General features: G+C 46.0%; 5 protein-coding genes across 7 annotated transcripts; 3 read left to right on the top strand and 2 right to left on the bottom strand.

Moving 5' to 3' along the window:
* Positions 1-6901: 6901 nt before the first annotated feature.
* Positions 6902-10870, top strand: LOC147159990 (uncharacterized). Its single transcript, XM_086060028.1, has 4 exons — positions 6902-7176; positions 7480-7638; positions 8397-8620; positions 9238-10870. The coding sequence occupies exons 1-4, from the start codon at positions 6906-6908 to the stop codon at positions 9373-9375; spliced, it is 792 nt and encodes a 263-aa protein (XP_085916154.1). The 5' UTR covers positions 6902-6905; the 3' UTR covers positions 9376-10870.
* On the bottom strand, positions 10126-13651 carry LOC147159989 (uncharacterized). 2 transcript variants are annotated; one of them, XM_086060027.1, is made up of 7 exons: positions 13096-13651; positions 12494-12588; positions 12316-12430; positions 11985-12130; positions 11774-11913; positions 11522-11680; positions 10126-11151 (listed from the first exon to the last, which is right to left on the bottom strand). In XM_086060027.1, the coding sequence occupies exons 2-7, from the start codon at positions 12570-12572 to the stop codon at positions 10972-10974; spliced, it is 819 nt and encodes a 272-aa protein (XP_085916153.1). In that variant the 5' UTR covers positions 12573-12588; positions 13096-13651; the 3' UTR covers positions 10126-10971. The 2 variants fall into 2 exon arrangements, with proteins under 2 accessions (XP_085916153.1, XP_085916152.1); XM_086060026.1 differs by having other exon boundaries at positions 12316-12588; positions 13096-13641.
* A 305-nt stretch (positions 13652-13956) lies between these two features.
* Positions 13957-19586, top strand: LOC147159988 (uncharacterized). Its single transcript, XM_086058507.1, has 5 exons — positions 13957-14101; positions 14546-14997; positions 15638-15802; positions 15868-16072; positions 17376-19586. Exons 2-5 carry the CDS (start codon positions 14853-14855, stop codon positions 18085-18087), a joined length of 1227 nt encoding a protein of 408 aa, XP_085914633.1. The 5' UTR covers positions 13957-14101; positions 14546-14852; the 3' UTR covers positions 18088-19586.
* On the bottom strand, positions 19582-22250 carry cyp17a2 (cytochrome P450, family 17, subfamily A, polypeptide 2). 2 transcript variants are annotated; one of them, XM_086058503.1, is made up of 9 exons: positions 21614-22250; positions 21427-21547; positions 21219-21357; positions 20818-21047; positions 20673-20759; positions 20405-20599; positions 20174-20340; positions 20007-20110; positions 19582-19918 (listed from the first exon to the last, which is right to left on the bottom strand). In XM_086058503.1, the coding sequence occupies exons 1-9, from the start codon at positions 21811-21813 to the stop codon at positions 19719-19721; spliced, it is 1443 nt and encodes a 480-aa protein (XP_085914629.1). In that variant the 5' UTR covers positions 21814-22250; the 3' UTR covers positions 19582-19718. The 2 variants fall into 2 exon arrangements, with proteins under 2 accessions (XP_085914629.1, XP_085914628.1); XM_086058502.1 differs by having other exon boundaries at positions 19582-19938; positions 21614-22247.
* LOC147159986 (uncharacterized) lies at positions 20485-23982 on the top strand. Its single transcript, XM_086058506.1, has 3 exons — positions 20485-22018; positions 22171-22652; positions 22751-23982. Exons 1-3 carry the CDS (start codon positions 21987-21989, stop codon positions 23659-23661), a joined length of 1425 nt encoding a protein of 474 aa, XP_085914632.1. The 5' UTR covers positions 20485-21986; the 3' UTR covers positions 23662-23982.
* The last annotated feature ends 838 nt before the right edge of the window (positions 23983-24820 follow it).

The raw sequence follows: 24820 nt of genomic DNA, 5'->3' as shown, positions 1-24820 counted from the left end.
CACAAAAGGATATTTTGACCTCTATGTGCATTTCTACGCCAGCACCAAATACAACAGCAATCATAAACATATTGCATATTAACTATAGCTCATTATGCAGAAATAGCCCAAAGGTCAAACACACATCTGAAAAGGGGAGAAAAGAGAGTAGCACTTGTTTGACAACATCGCACACAAACTTACACCCTTTTGGAAGGTGGCGCTTGTAACATTAAAATGCAAATGACTAGCACGCTTTTTTTCTTATTTAGGAGGGAAAGGATGTGCTAGTTTTTTCAAAGCTCGTCATCATCATCATCATCATCCACCAACTAATGTTTTTAATGAGTGCAATAACAAAACATAATAACTGGATTCTGCTCTCTTTGTCGCAGTAAAAGGTGAGCGAATATTTGGCGGGGATAATGATACTGTACCACCCACCATCTTCCTTGGGGAGGTTTTCTCCCACAACTTGAACAGCCACCCCTCCCCCTCGGCCTCCTCCATAAAATCGCCAAACAAAACACTCCCGTGGGGTCTCTCCACTGCTGAACTATAAAGATGTGCGCTGGTGTAACTCTGGGGCTTCCATGTTTACGAATTCATGCAATATTAACATACTGTATGTACATTCCACTCCAAGGTTAACTCTAAAATGCAAAACACACACAAACTAGCTTCCATTTATTTAAAAAGCTTACAACCAACCATTCACAATTTAGCCCCCGGCGCCTCGTTTGTCGACTCCTGGTTATTCGCCAGCCTCGTTAGTTGCGCGCCACCAACTTGTAAGCCACGTCGAGGATAGGCTTTGCCTCACATCTCCTCCACAAACACAGCCGGAATGTTCCCTCACTCCCGGGATGATCGTTTCCCATCCACTTGAGGACATTATGGCGCTAACAACCACACAATTGAATCAAAGCATCTGGCAATATGTTCATTAGCACCCCGTCTTGCTATCAGAGCGGATTGTTAGTTGTGCACATCCAGTGTACGTATATGCTCAACACACTGACACAAATTGGCACATTCACATCAAGGACGACCATTGTGTGGACCCCCCCCCCCCCCCCCCTCCATCCAGCCATCATCCATCATGTCAACTCAATGATAATTGCTGTCAGTATAACAAAAGGAAGAAACCATTGAGGGCCCACCCAATCAGGAATGTTGCATGTATCACAGTAAATTATTTTATTTTTATTTTTTTTACTTAATAGAGTAAATTTTACTCTGAAAAAGACTCTAATCGGGCCCAGTCTAAACAGAGTAAACGTTACACTCGGAAGAGAGTAAAATATTATGCATAATTTAAAAAATAAAATAATCAATCAAAGGTTCAGGAACAATCCCACAACCTTCAGCATGGAAGATGGTCACTCTATCACTTGAGCTATGCCACGTCCACTGTTGGATAACATTGTTGGTGTGTCCAAAAGGAGACCGAAAATGGTCGGAGGTATGAGGACTCCACCTAACACCAGCATTATATTGACACACAATAAGACCAGCATAGCTCAGTGGGTTGATTGGCCATCTCAGAACCTGAAGGTTCTGTGATCGTTCCTCAACCCTTGAGTGATTTAAAAAAAAAATGATTTACTCTCTTCCAAGTGTGAAGTTTAGTCTAGTTTAGACTGGGACTGAATAGTTTTTTTTAGAGTAAAATTTACTTTATGAAATCTAATGTATACAGTGAACCTGGGGTTATTAAAAAAAACTACAGTTGTTCGTTTACATCCAAACTTCAGTCACTGCGTCAGTTTTATCTTCTTTGAGAAAACGGAACGACTCACTTGCTTGCACAGATCTCCAAAAAGGAGACAAAGCATGCTTGCTTGAATCTGTTTTTTTAACTCCCAGTTGAGGTTTTCTTAAAACTTGACACAGAAAATAAAAGACAATCAAACACTGCATATTTAAACACCAAAAAGTTCAACCAAAGCATTTCATTTTGCAAAACAAAAGTCCTCTCAAGAATTAAACTCATAAGCCAAGATGAGCCAAATAAAATGTGGACCATTGGTGAGGCCAAGGAAGAAGTTCTAAGGAAAATGTGCCAAAGTGCAACTCATCACTCAGTTTCTTCTCACCTAGCGCAATTCTGACCTTTCACTATGATTCATATTTCTCTCTCTTACACACACACACGCGCACGCGCACACACCTGTAAACATTACCCCACATCTTGTGTAGTGTCGCAACATGCCAATTTGACGCCCCGACTGTGCCAACGTGACAAAAGGGCGCGTTGGGATGATGAGAAAAAAAATGGTCTGACCTCAATTCAGCTGAATAATGCAATAGGCCTAAAGGAGCATAACAAACGCTGGCATGATTTATAAATTCAAAGAAACATAACAAAAAGGCTTATGCAAGAGGTAGTGTCTGGAACGTGGCTTGCTACAACGTAAGGAAACCTTTCGCAGGTTTGCGGACTTTGAGTGGGAGAACAGAATCGTTGGCTTGTATTGGCCGGCTCTCGCTCGCGGTTAAGCTCCGCTGTGCTTCCATGCGACTGAAGCAGCTTGTTCCTATCAAACAACATCAATTAAACACGAGCCGTGACGGCGTCACATTCTGCCTGAACTAGTTCAGTCAGCATCTCAGATACACCAGGGGGGGGGGAAGGAACGGGAAAAAGAGGATAATGATGAATATGAGATGGAAGAAGAGTGATGCGAGAGTAACGAGGACGCTCGGAGATGGAAGCAAGGAAATGAGGAGAGCAAATCAACTTAATGCACATCGCATGGCTTCTCATCCGCTTTTGTTTTTTTGGACGCCGCTAACGTCGGACTCCGACCCCCCCGTCACTGTCAAAAAAGCAACAAATAAAATCTTGAAGCAGTATGGAGGACGTGCACGCTCCGCTTGGCAGAGGCAGCGAAATGTACACATGCAACATTCGCTCACCCAGCTGCTGTCAAAGTCGGACTGAATTGTTTGGGTCAAACCTCTCAAAACTGAGAATTTTTTTCAAATTCAGAATTTCGGATTTAAATTAAATTCAATGGATGAATTGGAATTGACTCCACCCCACAACATGTCAAATTGAATTAGAGCAAGTAAAATTGGAGTCAATGTAATTATAAACTCATTTGCATCACATATCAGTGACAACGAGACTGTGTGCTCCAAAAAAAAAAATCCAAAATGTTTGGTTTGGCCATTTTAAAGACTTGGATAAAGCAAGGTATTCTGGGAAATGAAGTGCTGTTCTACTATCATACACTCTAAAAACAGTTGGGTCAAAAGTAACCCAATTGTGGATAAAAAATGGACCAATCCCCTTTATGGGTCAATTTGACCCAACTTTCTGGGTTGTTTTATACAAAATGACCCAATTCTTTCACCCAAGTAAAGGATATGAGCAATATTTATGCATTGTTTTACACTAAAAGACCCATTTCTTGACTGAAATTTGGGTTAAATTGACCCAAGTAGAGTATCGGTCCATTTTTGACCCATTTTTGACCCAGAGAGTGAGAGTGTACCAAACAATTTCAAAGTTTGTACAATTTTAATAATCTGTTTGATCTAAGTAGATTTTTTTTAATGTTATTAAAACAACATTTATTACACTTTACTATAATTTAGTATTTTGTACATAAAGTCCTTACAATAACATTTGTATGAAATTCATGTTACAAATAGTGATGTAAAAATATACAAACATCACAATACGATATTATATCGATATGAACCTGATGATACAATAATTATCTGGATATTTTGGGTAGGTTGCCAATATTTTTTTAATTAACAAAACTGTGTAAAAAAAAAAGTTAAAAGAAAAAGCACAATATTGCGTTTTTGTACACAACATTGACAAAGAAATAGGAGTGTTACTTCCTCGTTATCTGCCAATTAGCGTGGATCTTAAATGTAGATGACTGAAACATGTCTAATTAAAATTAACCTGCGCTAATAAAGTAACAACCAGAGGGTGCTGGAACTGCACAAATGGAAATCAAGATTCAATCTCTTAAACAAATACAGACAAAATATGCTTGTTCATACCAGGCATATATTTTGTGTAGCCATTCCTTCCTTAAAAATCCAAATAACGTATCATTCCGAGTCAGCTGAAAATGCCTGCAAACGGTTAACCCATCACTTATGGATGCAACTGAGTTGGCCAGAGTGTGTCCGTTCCCCTAAAAAGTCCCACATTTGTATGTATAAAACATCCAGAAACATCATCTGTGAAGGCAAAGCTTTTGCGGCGTTGCGGGTGGGGCAGACTGAATTAGAAGGCTGCCATATGTCAACCTTGTGATCACGCAGTCGTACGGCAAGGGAGCGGCCGCCCGTAATGAGCATGTAGCGATGAAAGGCTTGGAGCCCGTCTGTTTGTACTCCTCTCTCTCCCTCTCACTCGCTTAACTTTTTCATCTGTCTGCCGTTGGTTCACTTCCTGAAACGCTGGGCACCTTCAGGGGGGTCCGGGGGGGGCGAGCGTGCTTTCTTTTCACGCCAACTTGCGCTTGTTCTCTGCCGCTGCCGTCAAATCATTTCAAAGTGTCTTCTTCAATTCAAAGAGCATTCTTGAAGAAGGAACAAACACCACCGGCGTGTGCAAAGCCCTTTCAGCATTTACTCGATACCAAGTTGAAGGTCTGGGAACTAGTTTGTTCCTTGTCCTACCTAGTAGTAAGACAATTCACACACTAGTCTATGCTAGTAATAGCTTTTCCTATTCTGCTTTCTATTATGGTGTGTAAGTATGTTAGATATCACTTTTTTTTTCCCAGACAACACCGATACAGCTACTCAACTCTTGAATAGTCACTGACACCGATACCACTAGTTCATTGATACATAAGTTTCCCCAAAAAAACAATGACGGATCTTTTTAAAGAAAGTCCTATATATCTTAAAATATCCCTAAAATGTCTTTAAATTTATGGCAATTTTCAATTTTTCTAAATTCTAATTTCTAGCTTCTGATCATAAAATGGCCACAAGGGAGCAGTCGATAGTGCTGCTGTCGAGAGTACCCATACCTTGAAATAAGGCTGGGTATCGGCCCGTTACTCGCCCATCACTAACTGTGTGACATTTCTACACATTACTAGTGACATGACAACTATGTACCACTAGTACCAATATCAAATACAAGTAGAATTTTCTAATGCCACTTGTAGTACTTCTCATACCGTGCATATGTCAAAAGTTGCATTGTTTTGCCTCTCTAGTAACATTGCTTTACTAGTGTATAGCAAGTCATTTGAGCATTTAATCCTACTAGTGCATTCAATTGTTCATGTACTAATATGTTTTATTTGCTCACTAGTAGAAGGACTAGGTCATACTAGTATGTTTTTCCCATAACCACATGAAATAACTGCGCGAGCATCCAGCTTAAGGTCCAAGTAGCCTACTAGTACGCTCTTCAGCAATTCAGCACACTAGTAGAAAGACTAGGGCGCACTAGTTAGTAACATTTTTGCAAAAAAATAATCACATTTCTGTGCCTAAGTAGAATGCTGCATGTGAGAAAAACTGAACTAGCACCTCTAGTGGCAAGATAAAATTCTACACAGTAACATCTGGCTCTTCACTAGCAGCGCTACTAGCATGCAGTTTTGACTCACAAGTAAAATGTAGATGGCTAGTAGACTAGTGCACAACAAATGTCATACAGTCATAGAAAAAAACATTTGTGAGACAGTTGTTCTACTACAAGCGTGCTGATTTGTCTTACGAGTTAAGATAAAGAGCGTTCTAGTACATGGATGGTGAATAAATGCTCAAACGGTTTTCTGTATGCAAGAACATGCGGCTCGGGTGGCGGTTTGACGCACATACGCCTGCTTGTGTGTGCGCTTCCAAATATAACACACCAGATGAGGGGCAGGGCGAGGTTGGCACAGGGGGATATAAATGGATAGTAATTGTATGGCTCAGTCAGATTAAAAAGCAGAGGACTTAACAAAAACACACGCACACGCACACACTTCCTGTGCGCACGAGAAAATACTCCTGCCCATCACTCTCACTGCTTCGAGTGTTCCAAAATAACACGTGTGTGATTGCGCATTTAAATGGATGATGATTCTATTCCTCTCATTTGACACCCAAATCCGACCAAAACGAAATCTTCCATGCATTATTCCTTTTAATCCCTCCCAAAATAGAGCCTTGTGCACTGCTGTATGGACTTTACACATTTGTCTGAGCTTAGACATTCAAACGACTCCAAAGAGGAAAACGGGGAATCAGAAGTTGACGCACAACTGCGAAGATGACGGAAGTGGATGAAGCACAACAGAGGATCTAACTATGAATTCACGGAATTACATGCTTGACCCATCACGACCACTTTTACTTGGCACGGCGAAAGGCTGGCAGGGGGTTATATATATATTTGTTAAAGGTGGCAGCTTTCACCCCAGAAAAAAAAAACAGCCCTGCAATGCCACCTGCTGGCCAGATTACTCAGTACGACAAAAACACATTTGCGAATGTTTTCCTGTTTTCACATTCATGACTTTGGACAAGCATTCATCGAGTGCTCAAATTTTAATATTAACACGCGTTTTCCAACATCATATAAAGCTGTGCACTACTACATCTGCCCCCCTCTAGTGAGGACAGTGTACTTAGTTCATGGACCTTAAGATGGATATCAAGTATATCAAATAAATGCTCAAAACAACTTGCCAAACACCTCTGTCTTATGCCAACGACTCCTACTATAACTACATCAGAATTCTTATTTTCCTTATTAGTATTAAATTAATGTGTAATATGACTTGTGGAACCGTGCTGCCCCTCACAGGTCAGTGTTGGTACTACGACAGAAATCGTTGCGCTGCGCAGCACACACTCGAAACGCAGTAAACAAACACACTGTCATTTATTTCCTCATCTTACGTGGGGTTTGACACAAAAAAATTTCCAAGTCGATTTAGATGTTAAAAATGGGACTGTACCAATCGGCGAGAAACAAACAAAAACCACAGCCCAGTCCAGTCCTCGCTCGCAACAGTGACGTCATAGGGCGACCATTGGCTGAGCGCGCGGCTTCCAGAATTGGACTGGGGAACGAAAAAAAGAGAGAGATCGCAGCAACAACAACAACGACCACGACCAAGAAGACGACGACCAAGACGACGACAGCTGCTCGTTCGAAGCCACACTTTGACTTTGGGCCCACTCACCTCATCGCCAACAAAGAAACCGGTGAGGAAAAGCGCCGCGCTGGCTTGTTTGGCTTCTTGCAAGTCGGCCCGCGGCAGCTTCCGCCCAGTCGCAACTTTCTTTTGTTCACTCCCGGAGAACGAGTCGGCGTTTAAGGGCGCGTTTGCTGTCGAATGAACTTGTAACAACACATTTCGAGGTGCTCTTCGTTGTCAGAACAATCTTTGGACCGGCTAATCGAGAGCATCGACTGTTGGGCGCATTGCTGCTGTTGTTGCCACTTTACAATTGCTTTATTACCACCATCCAATCTCTCTTTCTCATTTTGTTTTCCTTGTTCCCCAGATGTCACAATGGCCGCAAACTTCAGAATATCCGACAGCGAGTCCGAGCCCTCTGAGGAGCTACAAGAAGGGGACGACGGCCAAGGAGCCGCTGAAAAGGAAAAGAAGCAGTGCCTCCGCCAAGGCCTCCGCCTCACCTTGCCGGAGCTCAGAACGGCAGGTTGGTCAACACGCCACAACACTTGAGCAGCCTCAATATTATTTACTAGCTCAGCCCGGCTTGTCCTGGTCTTCATTCATTGCATTATTTCTGGAAAGTGGAAACCCTTCTGAGTTAGAATCCCATTCAGAGCAAAATGTCAGTGTTTTTTAATCATCATCATCATTCATACCTACTATACACTTTTTGCAGCAATGTTTCATTACAAAACAGACTTGGAGTTGATTTATGCAACATTCACACATGCAATTGTGTCACCAACTAAAAATAGCTCAGTAGTGATGGGAAATTGTGATTTCTCAGGAATGGTGTAGAAGAGATTGTAAAAAAAAAAAAAAAACACACTTTCAGAGATGTATAAAAATGTTGTATAATGATAGTTATCTGTTCCTTTGGTGATAATTATTGTGAGAAATTACAAACATGATCTTCACTTTAGTGAATATCAATAATTGTAAATAAAGTTAATTTGTGCTAATTTGTTGCTTCCCAAGCATGTAGCATACTGTAACTAAATAAACAAATACTGTAAGTCATGTGTTTTATCATTTGTGAAATATTTTTTGTGCAACAACAATAAAGTGGAACAAAATAAGGAAATAAACTAATTTGCAAATCCAAATGTAACTTCAACTACTATTCTAGGCCTTGTTGATTGTTAATTCCTTGCCCGAGGCCGGCTCTGATCCAACGAGATACCAACAAAGTGTCTCTAGGCAGTCCCAGATAGCGTTAATGACACGCCCCACTCCATCTAGCGCCGTCTGGCCGAATCCGGCTCAACTCGGAGTCCCACGCTTCGGCGTTGTCCCGAGACGAGGAGCTCCAGGCCAAAGCGGACGAGGAGGCCGGCACACCCGGCGATGGAGCGCCGTTCCGGGGACGCTCCAAATCGGCCCCCCCGGCGCTTTGGGCCGCCAAAAAGTACGGCCGGCAGCTGCGGCGCATGAGTGATGAGTTCGACAGCCTGTTGGACAAAGGGGTGAGAAGCGGCTTGCATCGATCCACATCAAGAAGTCTGCCAACTCTAACTTGGGGGTCCTATTTTGTTTAGAACAAAATAAGTTTGTTTTTGTTTTTTAAGGAATATAGTGCATTTTTTAGAGAGAATTTAAGAAGTTAAATGACAAAAAAATCTTTAGAGTAATCTGATTAATGTTGTGTTTGTGGAATATGAATTAAGACGGAAAAAATTGACCTGTTTTTATCCATCCCACAAGGGCAGCAATTTTGTAACTTGCCGTCAACTGAAAATTACATCACAGTTGCTCATGTAACGACCAGTTTACGGCTCACCAGTTTGCTGAGTTTGGTCATGTGACATTCACAAGCTGAGCCGTGATTGGTTGTTGCCCGAGCCCTTAGGCACTGTGATATAATTTTCAGGCGATAGCAAGTGACAAAATGGCTGGCCCCTAAGATGGAGAACATATTCCGCAAATGCAATATTAATCAGAATTATGTGTTTAGACTAGTGGGGCCGCACAAAGCATATAAAGAACATTTTTTGACTCGACTTCCCCTATCGTTATCGTAACGTTGCAACATTTCTGGAAAATATGTGACCCACTCTTACATTGTCCATCTTTTTGGGTGCAGGAGTTGAAGTTTAAGAACGCCAGCAGCTCAACCAGGTCAATCCACCACTCCAAAACCTGGTGGAGCTACCTCTTCAGCCACCAGGAGACGGAGGGCGAGAACAACCACCTCGACAACCACGCTTATCGTACCGAGTAGCCACCGACTGAGATGGGGGACTTGGGGGGGTGGCGGGGGTCCTCCTCCGCCGGACTTTTGGCCTGCAATGAGTGAAGAGACACATTGATGCGGACTCAGGTCTTTTCTTTGACTACTTTTCATCCGATTTTGTGAACCTGACAAAGCCGATGTGTATTTAACAGACGTCGTCTTACCAAGGGGGCTCGGTCGACTCGCGCCAACACTATGCAACATATAGTAGACGAACTGGGGAGGTGCGTAGATGTTTGTTTTTCACCCACAAGCGTTCCAGTGGACCTGAAGTCCAACTCGTACCGATGATCTGACTTGACTCAACAATCTTAAACATCCTACAAGGAAAGAACAATCTTGTATACAGACAATCTCGATCGAACCTTTGGTCAAATGTCAGGGTTACAGAGAGGGGGAGTGACTTAAAAGCACAAATCAATATAAGATGTTTTGAAAGATTTATAACAGACTTTTAGCGGTGTAAATATTCTTGTGGAGTGGCGACGATCAGAGCGTCTTGTGGTGTCGTCATGTCGTGTTTCACAATTGTGTCTGCCTTCCATGACGTTGCATTTTGTGTGACCCGGAGAGATTTATACTTGCCCTTCAGGTGCTGGGGCACACGCCCATTTTATCTCATATCGTCAAGCGCTCTTCACATGATTTAACACTGGATCAAAATATGATTTTGTTTTTATGGCCACATGAAAAATATGCCTTGACTTGTGACGATTACAATAATGATAATCAGTGTGATTGTTATCTTGGAATGCTTTTATTGTAGATTCTCCAAATGGAAAGATATCAAGACAATCTAGTTGGCCCACTTTCTTTTTTTTTATCATTCAAACACATGTTTCAATATTATCGTCCCATTGTGTGATTATGAATAGACTGAAAATGATATTTAACCCCGCAAGACCTTTTTTAAGAGTTCTGGTTTTTAAATGTTGATTTATTTTTTTTAAGATGTGATGCGACTATTATGTATGAAGTGTTGAGGGACAACAAGCGTCGAACGTTTTGCTGTCACGGCAACACTGACGAGCTGCGTTAAGCGTGTGTACACGGTGCCGACACCATCAACTAAATATTGTCAAATGCCTTCAACTTGTTGTGAACGCGACACTGCACGGTACCGCCTTAAAGTTCAACACATGATGATGCTCAAGCCACACTTAAAGAAAAAAGAAAAAAGAAACTTGGGCATGTGCAGTTTTGCAACGTTATTACTTGAATCTGTGTGGAGAATATTTTTATTGTTTTTTAAGGAGATTTGTACATGCATTTTCTCTACAGCTGTGAAACTTCTTATCTTCTAAGCTGAATAAATCATGTTTAGGACAAAAAGTGACATTTATCCTTTCACAGTTGACGTTGAACATTTGATTGGTTAGTCTGAGCAAAAGTTTTTCTCGTTATTTATCATGTTATGAGATAACTATTAATTGTGAACTGCTCCATATAATGTACAAGGCACAGGTTAATATAGCTTTTTGTATAGTATTGATGGTTTCTAATTGTAATTGCGACATGATATTGGTGCTATTAAAAAGGGTGAATTAAGTCCCCACTGACATCCTGTCACTGATAGGTGTCCCATCAAACCACTTGGGAGGGATCCCAGCAAAACTTGTGTCCTCGATCCAAAGCAGACAGTTTTCCCATGTCGCCATCGCTCAGCGTGAAGTCAAAAATATTGGCGTTCTCCCGGATCCGCTCGGGGGTGGACGACTTGGGGAGCACTGGGACGTCCTGCTGCACCGCCCAGCGCAGAAGCACCTGAAAGGAACAGTAAACACATCAACTACTGACCTACGCCACAATTTGGAAATCAGGAGAAAGGGGTACCAGTTTCATACATACTTCTAAGCTACCAACACACTTGTTGCTATACAACAGCTTGTTTTTATTTTATATATTATTTTAACTTTTCATGTTCAATACTCTTCAGTTGTACTTAAATTAAGCACAATTAATGTGCATTTTAGGATTAAGATGTTCACTAGAAAGCTAGGTTATAGTGCAATTTTTTTGGTAAATTCTGAAAAAAATGTCCCTCCCTATTTGGTTGAAACTTACATGTTTGCGTTAATTTGGAATGGTCCTTATTTTTTTAAAGGAAACCCCTGTTTTCAATTGAGATGTTCACCTGAGCGGGAGTGCGCTGGTAGGTCTGAGCCACTTGGAGCACCTGCGGATCTGTGAGGAGCTCGCCCCTCCCTAGGGAAGTGTAGGCCTGGAAGCACACGGCAAACTCTTCGCACACGCTCCTCAACGCGGCCTGGCATTCAAGTGGGTGGAATTCCACCTGACGGAGGGGCCGGCGTCAATGTCGAGACACAAATGCTATTTTTGTGGGATAGATATATAAATAATTCATGCATATGGTCCATCTACTTACTTGCAGCACCGCGGGCCGGGTCTTACAACTGCCCATGAGCTCCTTCATGTGTGCCGGTGTGTAGTTGGACACACCGATGGCCTTGAGCTTCCCTTGAGTGTGCAGCTCCTCTAGTGCGGCCCAACTCTGAGCTCTGTTGCCTGCTGGCACCACCTTAGTTGGCTATTGAGAAGAACTGAAAAGAAGGTCGTACACAAATCCATCTACGCACCTGGGTTGCGGTGGTCAGTCACATCAAGGCCCCGAGTCCCTGGCCAGTGGATCAAATAGAGGTCGATGTACTCCATCCCGAGGCTGGACAGGCTGTGGAGGGCTCCTTCCATGGCCCCTTCGCCCTGATCTTTGGGGCCCAGTTTACTGCAATGAGCAGAAGGAACGCGTCATCATCATTTACTGGGATTTACCCACAACAGGACCAAGGTTTGTGCTGTCAGATGTGACCACAAAAATGTCAAGAAAACCCTAGCAGAACATCTGAACTCTGGACAGAGTGAATACTTGTGCAACCAGTACCACAATATCCCAGTTAACAACACACACACCTGGTGATGAACACATCTTCTCTGGTCAAGCCGTATTTCGGCAGGAGCTCCTTGAGGGCGCGACCCAGCTCGGCTTCATTCCCATACACGGCGGCGCTGTCGAAAGCCCGGTAGCCTGCAGCCAGGGACGCATCCACAGCTTGGAGCACTGCCTCGCTACCGCACAGTTTATACATACCCAACCCCAAAAGGGGCATTCGAGCCCCAGTGTTGAGGGGGACGGATGGTCCGGTGGAGGCCGAGTAGGACATCTTCATCTGTGGAGCTAATGTTCTGCAAGGAATTAAGTAGGAGAGTTATGCAAGGAATCTATGCCACCCTCTCTCTGTGCACTGACTGGCTGCAAGTGAGGCAATAGCCCACTGGTCTTATGACATTAACTGTAACAAGTGGTGCAGTGTAGTATCGCCACGTGAAATTGCCTTCGAACCTTCAGTACAAAGCACAAAAGAGTCAGATCCCCGCTGAATTGACGACTACCACAAATGATAGAACTTTAAGAAACAAGATAAATGATTTTGAGAAAACAAGCCCGTCAGTATTGTTGACGTATTTTTTTTCCACTGTAATTTTTCACTCAAACACACGAATAAACTTAATTAAGATCTGTTTACTTGAGTTCTAGTGAGAGTATTAATAAAGAGGAGTGTGCCTGGTGCAGTAAAGTACTCAAGTAAATTTACTTGGTTACTATCTCATTCTCCAGTCTCCACCACTGACTATGACACGAGCTCGAAGTCCGGCACGTTTCATTTATGTGTTAATGAAACGTTATCTCACCTATCTGGGATTTTCTGCTGATTTCTACGTTACAAAAGGTTGCAACGAGGAAGTAACGACTACCAAGACCAAGGGGGAAAAAAAGCTTGACGGTTGTAAACGCAGTAGTGGTTGGCTCAGCCGTAGACAGTCGTATTTTACCTAGATGCTGCCTGAAACCGTACGTCAACGCTGCCGCCATACTTTATGTGGCAAAAATGAGTTTCTAATGTACTTTTTACAGGTATTTATTTAGATACCAACGCGTGTAACACATCTAGTGTTATGGAAAGTATTGAAAGCATATGAAAGTACTCGGAGGAATCGCAATTAGATCATTTTTCGAAACCCTTCAGCCCTCGGTCGTAGGAAATGAGAAAACGATTCCGAACACAGCTTTCTTTGCCTTGTTGCTAGGGGAAGAGGCCTGCCGCGCACGATCGCTGTAATTGGCCAGGATCCTGCCCCATCAGCCAATCAGAGACCAGCGATTCCAACCGGCAGGTGAAATCAACAGTTAAATCGAAAATCAATAACTTGTTCAAAATAGTAGACACTTTTAATTGAATGCTAGTTATTATGACTCCACTGGCTTATTTTTTCGCCGCTGCTTAAGGTAAACATGTTGAACAATATCAAGTCGAAGTAATGATGCCGAGTTTGCTGCTTTTCAAAATAAGTGCAACCCTGGAACTAATTTTCACGTTGTAACACCGTTGAGTGATGTCTTGTTTGCCCTTTCTTCTTCGCCACATGAAACCCTAAAAGTCAAATATGACAAGAGAGTCACGTCTTTTTGCCCCTCGTCCCATCGCGTTCACACATTCCGAGGAGCAAGCTTTTGTTTCGAAAGTGCACCGGACGTATTCGGCGCAGTGCGGCGAGCTCGACGCGCGACGGGAGCTGATGGCGGCTGGGCTGGCGGAGGGTCTCACCGAGGAGGCGGGGAAGGCTCCAGGCAGAGTGCGGAGGCCCCGGCGGTATAGACACGCCGAACCAGAAGCCCACAGCGAGGACGGATGGAGCGGTACGCGTCGTGTTTTTCTTGTGTGTTGACAGAACGTGTGTTTGTGTGGATGTGGCGTTTATGGACCACACGCTATCATATCTTGGCTAAGTCGAATGTGAACGCGATAAACATGCTAGCTGCCTCTTGTCATGACATTTTGGAAAGTCAGGGGGCGCTGGCGAGTCAGTGCGCCTTCAGTTGTCATGGCAACTGCAGCCAACGCACACGTGACTGCCAGATGCAAAATTAACACTGTATGCTGCTAAAATAGCTACAAAAGAGGTTGAGGGAGAAAAATACACAACTTTACTCTCAATATTTCTTCATTTTATTGAGCCAATGCACATATGTTACTTTAGAAAATATTGTGTCACACCACAAACAATGTCACAAACACTACTGTAAAAACAAAGTATGATAACTAAACTAGGAAGCAAATACTTATGTCTTGTTTCTCTGCAGGTGGGTTCGCCACTCAGCCGCCATCTTGTCTCCTCCAGTCGTCGTGTCCCCGTGCATGGTCATTGAAGAATTTTGCCTGTTAGAGTAGCTTTTGACCTCTGTGTTGTCAAAACGCTAGCAGGCTGACAAATCAAGGCAGTTAGCGGCTAAATGCTAGCTGAGCGCTGGGATCGGAGGAGTATAATTTACTTGTAGTAATAATAATGACACCACAAGGCTCATCCTACATGTTCAGTGGCTAGCAGGTGGTTAGCACGAGCAGTTAACGGTGGCGTGGGACTAGGGAAGTGGGTGGAGCAGGGGTGCGATGGAGTACCACTCCGGTGGCAGCCTGCCCCTGCTGGGGAGACCGCGCTACTGCCCTGGCGCCAACGCTAACGGCGGCTACCTGTGTGAGACGGGGCACTGCTGCGGCGAGACGGGCTGCTGCACGTACTACTACGAACTGTGGTGTGAGTTGTTAGGAATCACTTCCTTGCATATATGTAGTAGCCTATAGAGTAAGTTTGTTTTGCTCGAATGTGTTCGAAATAGTATTATAGTGCCCTCAGAGGGAAGGTCAATCCAAAAATATTATTTACAATATGTTTTATGTATGTTCTAGCTTGACATTTGCAACCTGAGCCGTTACCTGAGCCCTGATTAACTTTAATGTCATTATCACTCGACAGCAAGTGGAAAAATGGCCGCCCACTCAGATGGATACAAATGGGTGCATTTTGCTTCTTAATTTGCATTCTTTAAATGCAATATTATTCATAATTCTGTGTTTAGACTAGTGGGGTGCGTAGAACATATTGTAAAGAAAAACTTTTTGGGGGGCAGACTTTCACTTTTAGCTCACAATTAAGCTTGAAAAGTAGTGAACAGCGACAGTCATTAGAAAATCCATATATCCATCCCATGATGCACTGCATGACATACAGTATCTATCACTAGAAAGGGATTTTCAGTGGACATTTTAGAAACTTTCTAGGTCTGTTCTACAAAAATCTCTTCATAGTTATTGTAGAGTTGGAAATTAAAGTGAATGATTCCCAATGCGGCCGTGGTCGTCACCAGTCTTTTTATGATGATGCCGCATGGACGCAGGGTTCTGGCTGCTGTGGACAGCCCTCATCATGTTCAGCTGCTGTTGCGCGTACCGCCACCGGCGCGCCAAAGTGCGAGCACAGCAGCAGCAGCGACGCCAACGAGAGATCAGCCTGCTGGCCTACCAGGGCACCGCCTCCTACCCGTCCTCCATGCTGGACCTGAGTAAGTCGACCACATCTCGTGTGTCTTGCCCACGTCGGATGTCGACATGTGTCGTGTGTGTGCAGGTTTCCTGGCGTCGCTCAAACTGCCGTCGTACGAGGAGGTGGCGGCGCAGCCCTCCACGCCTCCACCTCCCTACAGCTCCGTTTTCACAGCGCCGCGATACCAGCAGCCCCCCCGCACTGCCGACCCCCACCTGCTTATGCAGCACGACCCGCTGCTGCACCGCCCGCTCAGCGACGGCCCCTCCTCGCTCAGCTCGGACAACAGGTGCGTAGCCGTGATTTTTGACTCCATTCGACTGATCAAACGTCACATGACCGCACACATGTTGTCTACGCCGCCACATAGAAACAACGTTTATTAAATGACCACCAGCATGGCTTCAGAAACAAGCAATCAACAGCATTGGCAGTGATGGAATTTGTAGGAAATATACTGCAGCAATAGATAAAAAGCAACACGCTTTGGGTGTATTTATTGACTTATGATGATCACTCATTACTTCTGCAGCAATGTGAACATTATGGCATGAGAGGTGTTGCATTTAAATGGTTAACTATTAGCGGTGCACCAACCACAATTTTCCGGCCGACCACTGATCCCCGATCTTCAAAAAAGTCTGACCTGCCGATCCAGAATTTTGCAGATCGCGATTTTTTTCCATAAAAGCAGCATACACCTTTAGTGTTCCAATTTTGTTTTACTGGAAAACATTCAACTATATCTGTGAAAAAAATTGGGAAATCGGGGCTGATAAATGGGATGGCCAATCGATCGGTGCACCCTTATTAAATAATTACTTGAATAATAGGTTTCAATATGTAATAATAATACTGAATCACAACTGAGAAGAGTAAACTCGGTATTGGGGCTGAAGTTATTTACAATTTATTTAAATTATATTGACACTGTTACAAATATATTAAAATTAGTATTTTTGCTAATGATACAAATTAATTTTCTCAGGGCAAAACATGGAGCAACTAATAAAAACTAGAAAATCGTGTTTAAAAATAGTTTGTAATAATTATTGTCATTAAATTACAAAAAAAAAGTAAAAATAAATCATTCTTATAGTGACATTGATCAAATGTAAAACATTTGGGAATTATAATGTGAGTGTAGTAAGCTTCATCCTATACATTTTTCGCTTAATTTATTTGTTAGAAGGGATGTTTGTGTTTTCTTTTCTGTCTTGTGGAGCAAAGACCTTTCTTTCTGACACATACAATGACTTGCCGACGTGTCAAACTGCCGCAGTACAGCGGCAACGTTTACATCTGCCTATTTGCTACTCTTCCTCAAAGGGTAAAGCACTGGCTTCCCTGTCCATTTAATGATAAAGTCCAATACTTGTGTAATGTTTCAGCTGTCATTTGTTGTTGTTCTTGTTGCTTTTTCTTTTGCCTTTTTGTTCTTTTTTGTTTGCATTTACATCACAAGACAGATAACCACAGATATCCCACAATAGTCCCGGCATAAAAAGGAAATCCAGGTCAACCATACTGCATGACCAAGCAACTGAACAAGACAGGTTAAAAGACAAACCTGCTATATTTCTTTCCTGTAGCTCCAGCTGCTCCTGTGACTCCTGCTGCCCCTCCTCTCCATGTAGCTCCTCCCCCTCTGCTCCCCTGACCTATGAGACAGACACAAGCCACGCCTCCACACCTAGCGAGCTGGCAGCCCTCCCCTTTGATGTTACTACAGAGACGCCCCCGCAGGCTTCCCTCTCTCCTAGTTCCGAAACCACGCCCGCCCTCGCCGCCACAAAAAACAGCTCGCCAAGATCCAGCAGTCCACCTGCGAACCCCACCCCACCTCCACTCGTACACCCTGAGTCCACCCCCAAGAAGCCGGGATCGCCCGGGTCCAGCGGGTGCACGGCCCCCTCCGCCCTCGCACCTCCCTCCACCTCTTTCCTCCTGGACACACCCCTACCATCTCGGCCCAGTCAGGCCCCGCCCAAGCAGACGCTCTTCTCGCCTTGTGTGGATGTCTTTCAAGCAGAGCCAGAGGACGAGGAGAACGAAGATGACGTGGACGCAGATGAGAGCCAGTACCGCCACCGGAGATTGACCGGCGACTCGGGCATCGAAGTGTGCCGCTGCCGTGTACAGGGCCAGGAGGCGCGAGAGGAAGACGCCGAGCCAGAGAGCAGTGCTGAGGGAAGGAACTCTGATCTCCACGACAGCATGGACTGTCCCTCGAAATGCACCGCCACGCCGTGCCACGCCCCCGAGAAGGCGTGCGAAGTCGTGGTTGTCGTGGAGACGGCATGATGGACAGAGCCGATTTTTACGGCAGATGATAGACAGGCCTTTCCTGAGATCCCAAAAGACGGAACTCTCGAGCCATCCATCTTCATTTCTCATAGGCTCACTGCCAGGCCTCTCGTCTGCTTTCTGATCGGATGTAGACACTCCCTTTTTTGGAAGTAGACACATCCTGTTTGACATGGACACCTCCTGATTGGATGTGAACATCAGCTGATTGATAAGGCAACTTACTGACTGGATATAGGGGCATCGTATTTGACACAGATGTATTGTGATTGGATATGTATTTCCAGTTGGACTTGTACATATCCTGATTGGACTTGGATACATCCTGATTCGACATGTTTTTTGCCATTGGACACTTCCTTTGTGACATGGACGTGTCCTAATTGGACATACGATTTTGGGTGGTTGGACATGTACACTTCCAGCTGGACATGTACAATTCCTGATTGCACATTGGCACTTCCTGTTTGAATGTAGACACATCCTGTTTGACATGTACACTTTCTAGATTGGACGTGTACTTCCTGATTGGTTATGGACACTTCCTAACTGGACACGAACACTTCCTGTTGGAATGTCAGCACATAATGTTTGACATGTACACTTGCTGATTGGACACGTACACTCCATGAGTGGACATGGACACTTCCTGTTTGGACATGGATACGTCCAAATTGTACATTGGACATGTGCGTGCCCTGATTGGACGTGTATACTTCCTAATTGGAAATGTACACTTCCTGTTTGGACATAGATACGTCTAGATTGTACATTGGACATGTGCGTGCCTTGATTGGATGTGTACACTTCCTAATTGGAAATGTACACTTCCTGATTGGACATGTACACTTCCTTATTGGACATGGACACTTCCTGATATAACATGAACTCTTACTGTTTGGACATGGGTACTTCCTGTACCAATTACTTGACAGAGAGGTGAGTGGAAAATAAGGCTCCACCCCTCCTTCGTGTGCTAGATGTGGTGCTTTTCTTCTTCTTTAGCTGAGGGACTGCAGCTGCAGAGCGCCCTCTGTGGTGGATTACTGTTACTACAGCTAGCCAAGTTTGTAGCGCTCTTCTTTCTCCTTTTGTCGCTTTTTACTCTAGTCAGAACACCCAACTTGATTGTAAGTATGCCAACACAGTGCTAGCCAGATGCTAACTCCCTAGGAGCCCAGCTCTGATGACAAGTAGCGCATAAAGTTTGTCACCTTAAAAAGATAATGGTAGGGAGAGTTTAAAAAGGTGCACCTAATAGCTTGTAAAGCCATTAAAACTGATGTGTTTGGGAGTTTTTTTTAATGGCTTCTAAGTCACATCACTTGCATCTGGTTTACAACTTTTACGTGTCAACAGGTTCAGTTTTTCTCTGCTCGTCGTTACTTCCTGTTTGTGTCGTGACGAGGCGCTAACGAGGCCAATTTTTATTCTGATGATCTTGAAAATGTGTTTTTGTGTGTGAGCTGTGCTAAATAAACGGATCACGTGTACAACGCTATTGTTTATTGAAGCGCATAATGTCATTTGAGATCTTGCTCATTTTAATCAAATATGACATTTTCATAGCAACTGGTCAGTTAACATGAGTGCCATCTTCCCACCCTACCCTTGGCCTGACGGCGACTTTATAAGGCAGTGGCTGCAAAACCACACCTAGACGCCCCTGCAGGTTGGGAGGTGAAGCCCCATCCGGCAGCATAAAACTCATTCGCTGGAGCATGGAGGACAAGAATAGGAAGAGCTCCATCCTGGCCAGGGATTCTCCCACACATATGCGAGGCCCCGCCCCAAATGGCAGGAAGCAGGGGGGGGTGATCCGTCGACCCTGGTCATCAAGGAAGCGATCTAGAATTTTGGTGTCAACTTTTAGGTCCACCTTAATATCACGTTTTTGGCAAGTTGGGATGGTTTACCTGGCTTAAACAGGTCAGGTTGGTCCCAGTGGTCAGGGTGGTGATGGATGGCCCACATGTTCACCAACACGCGAGTCCCGCGGCGGATGGCGTGACATCCGATGCTGTAGTGAGAAAGCGGCATTAGCCGGCACATGCACGCTGCGCCTGCTCTCGTTTTGGTGTACCTGCTGTCGGTCATGGCGGTGTGCGGGATCAGCACCGGGCTCACCGGCCGGATCCGCATCCCCTCGTTGATGATGCTGTCCACATACGGCAGCCTCACGCGGTCTGCTGCTCGCACAGCTCGTTCACCCACTTGCTCGTCCAGCTCCTTTTGCGCACGCTCCTGGACCTGCAGGAGGCGCCGCGGAGCTGCAGGCGTCAAATGTGAAAATGCGCGTGAGCGTGCTGTGTACCTCAGGGTGATGCAATAGGTAGGCCAGGATCCAGAGCAAAGTAGTGGACGTAGTCTCCACGCCGGCACCGAAGGCCTCCGCCGCTGTCATTAACACGTGGTCGTCTGTGATGGCCGCCCCATCGGGCCCGGGTGAACCTTGACCCTTCAGTAAAGCATCCAGGAGATCTCGAGGGTCACCTTCGCTCAGCGTCTCCTGCAGGCGAGACTTTGCTCAATGCCAGTTTGCCACCTATAGAAACCTACTGCCTTCTGCTGACATCTTTCACCTTGTGTTCGTGTAGTTTTTTTGTGAGTAGACGATCTCGCACAGCGATGCACGCCCTGAGCTCTCTCAGCGACGCGTTGGGAAACACCTGAGAAGCACCAAAATCTTGTGAGGTAACAGAGCTACACCAATGGGTAGGCTCGTACCTTCATCCATGAGAAGATGTCAACCAGTCCTCCCCTGGTGATGGTCCGCACAATGCCGTCATTGTAGCGCATCACCTCTCGCAGCTCTCCGTCTCCACGTCTGTAGGTGGTGCCGAATACCAACGTGCACACCACGTTGGTGACGGCCGTGGCCACCGCCAGTGACGGGTCGAAGCCGCGCCGCTCGCTGGACAGCAGCTCCGCGCACAGACCGTCCACCTCGGACAAAACTGACAAAATGTCATTACTGGAAGCTGTCTGGGAGGCCCGTGGAACCTCAGATTACAAACTTTATTACTTCCAAAACGTGTTTTCCCCACTAAAATGAATGGAAATAGACTTAATCCGTTCCAGTCCCAGACACTTGTTTGTTTGTGAACCCTCGGTTCCACTCCACCTACCGATCTCCTGCAGGCGGCTGCTTCCTTCTCCAAACAGTGCAAAGGAAGTGTGCACCAGGCGGCGATGCAGCTTCCACAGCGGCGAGTAGTCGGAGAAGGCGATGTCTTTCCCGCCTCGAGTCAGCAGATCAGTGGTCACCTGCCGAAATTAACGTCAGCTCACATGTGGCGCAAAAACAAAGTGCTCAACGGCTTCACGGGGCGCCACCATGCTGGGGCGTCCGGCAAAGTCTCGCCCTCGCTGCAGCAGAACTTCTCTGGCGTGATCGTGGGAGTTGACCACCACGGTGCGATGCGGCCCCAGGTAGAGCTCGAACAACGGCCCGTACCTGCCACACACACACACGATGAGTGAGCGCTGGAGGCTGTGCTGCTCCACAGGTTCTTGGTCTCACTTTCGGCCCAACTGCATGAAGAGCAGGTATGGTGGTTTGGTCCCCGTCATCCAAGGCAGACTGCCCACCACGGGCAGGCGGGGCAAGCCGGGCATCCCGCTGGAGTGGTGTGCAAACGCCACCAGGATGGCAAGCGCGCCGACGAACAGGATCACCGGAATAAGCGACGAGTCTATCGTGGGGAAGACAAAGACCACCATGGCGAGGAAATGAAGACGAAAGCGGAGTGGCTCGCCTTTTAAAGTAGTGGAGAGACCTTGTGCGAGTCGGAGGTGTTTGTCTGCGTCAGGCGACCTTGCTGATATCGTGGAGCATACCAGTCTAAAGCAGGCCCGATCTGGATGGATCCCATGATAAACACACCCCAACTCGGATGGTTGCTATGGAAATACCTGCCACTAGGAGGTAACACTGAGCACCTTAGAGTTTGATTTTTCATCTTAACACTGAATATGCTCCAGTCGCCATGGAAACCACATGCCTTTGCAGCAAACCAGAACGTTGTGTGTTTGTGTTAGTTGTCTAAGGCAGTGTTGTTGTTTACACTCAACATGCAGATTTTCATGCGTCGCCATGGAAGCAACTCCGCACACACACTCAGTGGATGTATCTGCAGCGGGTGTCAGATGCACTGCCGCAGTGAGGAAAGCCCGCCGCTCCTTTTATGGCGCGGGGATGCCCGCCGTCACTGCAGGAAGTCGGCCATGTTTGGGCATTCTCGACGCGCACGGTGGGGGGAATCCCTCGCGCCGCTCTCCACCAATGAGGCGGCACCAGCGTTGCCACGGAGACGGAGGGTATAAAAGGACCGGCGAGCAGAGGATCTCAGCATCCTCGGCACCGAGTGAGCACAGCAACGCAAACCCCGGACACACCATTACGCCTGGAAACCGCTCAAAGGGAATTCCCGCCTCTCTTTTGACCGCCATGCTTGCCGAGCGCCACTGCAGCTTCCTGTCCGACTTCGAGGACGCTTGCAGCGCCTGGGTGAACAGCGTGGAGTCCAACGGCTGCGACGTCAGTGAGGCCGACCTAACTGGTGAGTTGTCGAAGCGTCATCTTCTTCTCGCTGCTGATGTCATCATGCTGTTATGCAACAATAACAAATGCCCCCCACCTTCTTTTGTCCCCCTCCAGTTGTCTCGCCGGGAACTGACGCCTCCGACTCAGATTTCTTCTCTGACTTCAGCGACTCCGACTCACTCTCGCCCTCCCTGGACTTCAGTGGCAGCTTCCTGCCTGAACCGATTACAACGGCGGCTGTGGGCCTGAGCAGCACAGCGGACGCCATCCTCAACATGATCACGGAGATCGTGGGAATCTGCACCGAAATGGAGCAGCAGGGGGATACCACCTACCCTCCCTTGGCCACGGTCAAGAGCGAGTCGTCCGTCTCCAGCTGCGAGGGCAACTACCTCGCAACGCCTGCTGCTCCGGACTTTATCGAAGCTCTGCTGAGCCAAGACGGCGGCCAGGGTGAGACGAAAGCAGTGGAGGTCAAGCAGGAAGTGGTGGTGCCGGAGGACTGGCTGAAGAACTGGAGGGTCAGTACTGAAGGAGACCACGTCAAAATGGAGGTGGACCTCCACTGTGCTGCCCCCTCCACTCTGGACTCCGACCTCTTGTCGTCCCTCTTGAACGGCGCCTTCCCAACCATGCACCTTAGTGGCGTGCCAGCGGGCGCCAAAGTGTCGCGGAAAGGCCGCAGGGCTCTTGCCAAGAGCGGCGTGAAGGCCAAGGCATTCCTGTGCTCCGTGGAGGGCTGCGAGCGCCGCTTCTCACGCTCGGACGAACTCAACAGGCACGTGCGTGTCCACACAGGTCAAAAGCCTTTCCAGTGCGGCGTGTGCGCGAGGAGCTTCAGCCGCAGCGACCACCTGACCACGCACACGCGCACACACACAGGCGAGAAGCCCTTCTCTTGCGACGTGTGTGGCAAGCGCTTCGCACGCAGCGACGAGAGGAAGCGACACGGGCGCGTGCACGTCAAGCAGCAGCTGCGAGCGCAGATGATGGCCGCCTATTCACTGGCTGTGAGCGCAGTGTGAGCATCCACAGGAGTGTGCCACTGCGGTGGTATTGGCAAAACCTTCGAGACCTGAAGAAGGTCCACTTTTGGCCTCCTGGCGAGACGCACGTGCGCCCAGCAGGTGCATGCTGGGAGGTCGGAAAAGAGGCTTGGACGAGACCAATCGACGTTCCTGCATGAGGGTGAAAAGTGACGTGACCTCCATGTTTGTACAATAACTCTATTTTTCTAGATGTTTCTATGACTTGTCATGTGACTTTTCAATTATTTGCACTGATGCATTGTGGGATATGTGTTGAATGTCCCTGATTGAGGATGTATCAATAAAATAAGCAAGAAACAGAAACAATGTGCTTCCTTATCATCATCAAATGTCAGCGTGTGTGTCTGTGTGTGTGGGAACTGGGAAGATTGGGTCGCCATAGCAACTAAAGTTGTGTGAGTCATCTCGACAGAGTTCCAAACACAAGGTCGCTGTGGCATCGTGAGGCATCACCATGGCGACAACGTGTAACATCAAGGTCGGCAGACGTGATTTTGTGATGGTCATATGACCCTGAAAGTCCAACAGGTGGCAACATGCATCTTTGCTCACAAGAGGGTTTGGAGTCAGTCAATTAATGCAACAACATTATGCAATTTTTTTATATTTATTATTGTATATATTTAGTATTAATATTTCAATATTTGTCATCACACCAACAATGTTACTTTGGTAGCTGTAAAGACTCATAGAAACATTACAAAAATGCAAACAGTATTTCTGGACTGTGCATATTTGGGAATAAATTGGCACGAAAAATTGAGAATTTCATTCTGTCAAATGTAAAAAAACAAAAAAAAAACAGATTAATCACATCTTAGAATTTTGTTTAATCACGATTAATCACTTTATTTAAAGGGCTTTTTATCAACATGTTTTGCCCGCCAAATTTAAAGGATAACTCAACAGGAAGTCAGACTCTTGCTCCACCCCTCACTAAGATTTGAAATCGGCGCTCAAAGGGGGTGTGGCCTGGAGGCCCGTTGGGTTGCGAATGGGAAGAGGGTTGGGCGTGGTCTGGCTGTGATTGACAACAGCAACTCGCTAAGGAGGCGTGTACGAGAATAAGCTTGTGAGTGGCGGGGCCGACTACGTCATGCGGAACAAATGACGTAGTATGTATTGTCTCGTGTAA

This window comes from Leptonotus elevatus, chromosome 17 (genome assembly GCF_054856555.1).
Source record: "Leptonotus elevatus isolate MCC_2025b chromosome 17, RoL_Lele_1.0, whole genome shotgun sequence".
NCBI lineage: Eukaryota > Metazoa > Chordata > Actinopteri > Syngnathiformes > Syngnathidae > Leptonotus > Leptonotus elevatus.
The sequence above is the reverse complement of the archived record's forward strand: the minus strand, read 5'-3'. Positions and strand labels throughout refer to the sequence as shown.

What these genes read in the sequence shown, in the direction of transcription:
- LOC147159986 (XM_086058506.1), top strand. Translation starts at nt 21,987, where the DNA reads ATGGTTGCTATGGAAATACCTGCCACTAGGAG. An exon ending in GAAATACCTGCCACTAGGAG is followed by an intron (nt 22,019 to 22,170) that starts GTAACACTGAGC and finishes CTCAACATGCAG; the next exon opens with ATTTTCATGCGTCGCCATGG. An exon ending in CAGTGAGGCCGACCTAACTG is followed by an intron (nt 22,653 to 22,750) that starts GTGAGTTGTCGA and finishes GTCCCCCTCCAG; the next exon opens with TTGTCTCGCCGGGAACTGAC.
- LOC147159989 (XM_086060026.1), bottom strand. Translation starts at nt 12,572, where the DNA reads ATGAAGATGTCCTACTCGGCCTCCACCGGACCATCCGTCCCCCTCAAC. An exon ending in GAAGATGTGTTCATCACCAG is followed by an intron (nt 12,131 to 12,315) that starts GTGTGTGTGTTG and finishes TGCTCATTGCAG; the next exon opens with TAAACTGGGCCCCAAAGATC. An exon ending in ACCAGCGCACTCCCGCTCAG is followed by an intron (nt 11,152 to 11,521) that starts GTGAACATCTCA and finishes TGTTCCTTTCAG; the next exon opens with GTGCTTCTGCGCTGGGCGGT.
- LOC147159988 (XM_086058507.1), top strand. Translation starts at nt 14,853, where the DNA reads ATGGAGTACCACTCCGGTGGCAGCCTGCCCCTGCTGGGGAGACCGCGC. An exon ending in GTCCTCCATGCTGGACCTGA is followed by an intron (nt 15,803 to 15,867) that starts GTAAGTCGACCA and finishes GTGTGTGTGCAG; the next exon opens with GTTTCCTGGCGTCGCTCAAA. An exon ending in TCGCTCAGCTCGGACAACAG is followed by an intron (nt 16,073 to 17,375) that starts GTGCGTAGCCGT and finishes TCTTTCCTGTAG; the next exon opens with CTCCAGCTGCTCCTGTGACT.
- cyp17a2 (XM_086058502.1), bottom strand. Translation starts at nt 21,813, where the DNA reads ATGGTGGTCTTTGTCTTCCCCACGATAGACTCGTCGCTTATTCCGGTG. An exon ending in TTCATGCAGTTGGGCCGAAA is followed by an intron (nt 21,548 to 21,613) that starts GTGAGACCAAGA and finishes TGTGTGTGGCAG; the next exon opens with GTACGGGCCGTTGTTCGAGC. An exon ending in CAGCCGCCTGCAGGAGATCG is followed by an intron (nt 21,048 to 21,218) that starts GTAGGTGGAGTG and finishes ACATTTTGTCAG; the next exon opens with TTTTGTCCGAGGTGGACGGT.
- LOC147159990 (XM_086060028.1), top strand. Translation starts at nt 6,906, where the DNA reads ATGTTAAAAATGGGACTGTACCAATCGGCGAGAAACAAACAAAAACCA. An exon ending in CATCGCCAACAAAGAAACCG is followed by an intron (nt 7,177 to 7,479) that starts GTGAGGAAAAGC and finishes CTTGTTCCCCAG; the next exon opens with ATGTCACAATGGCCGCAAAC. An exon ending in ACAGCCTGTTGGACAAAGGG is followed by an intron (nt 8,621 to 9,237) that starts GTGAGAAGCGGC and finishes TTTTGGGTGCAG; the next exon opens with GAGTTGAAGTTTAAGAACGC.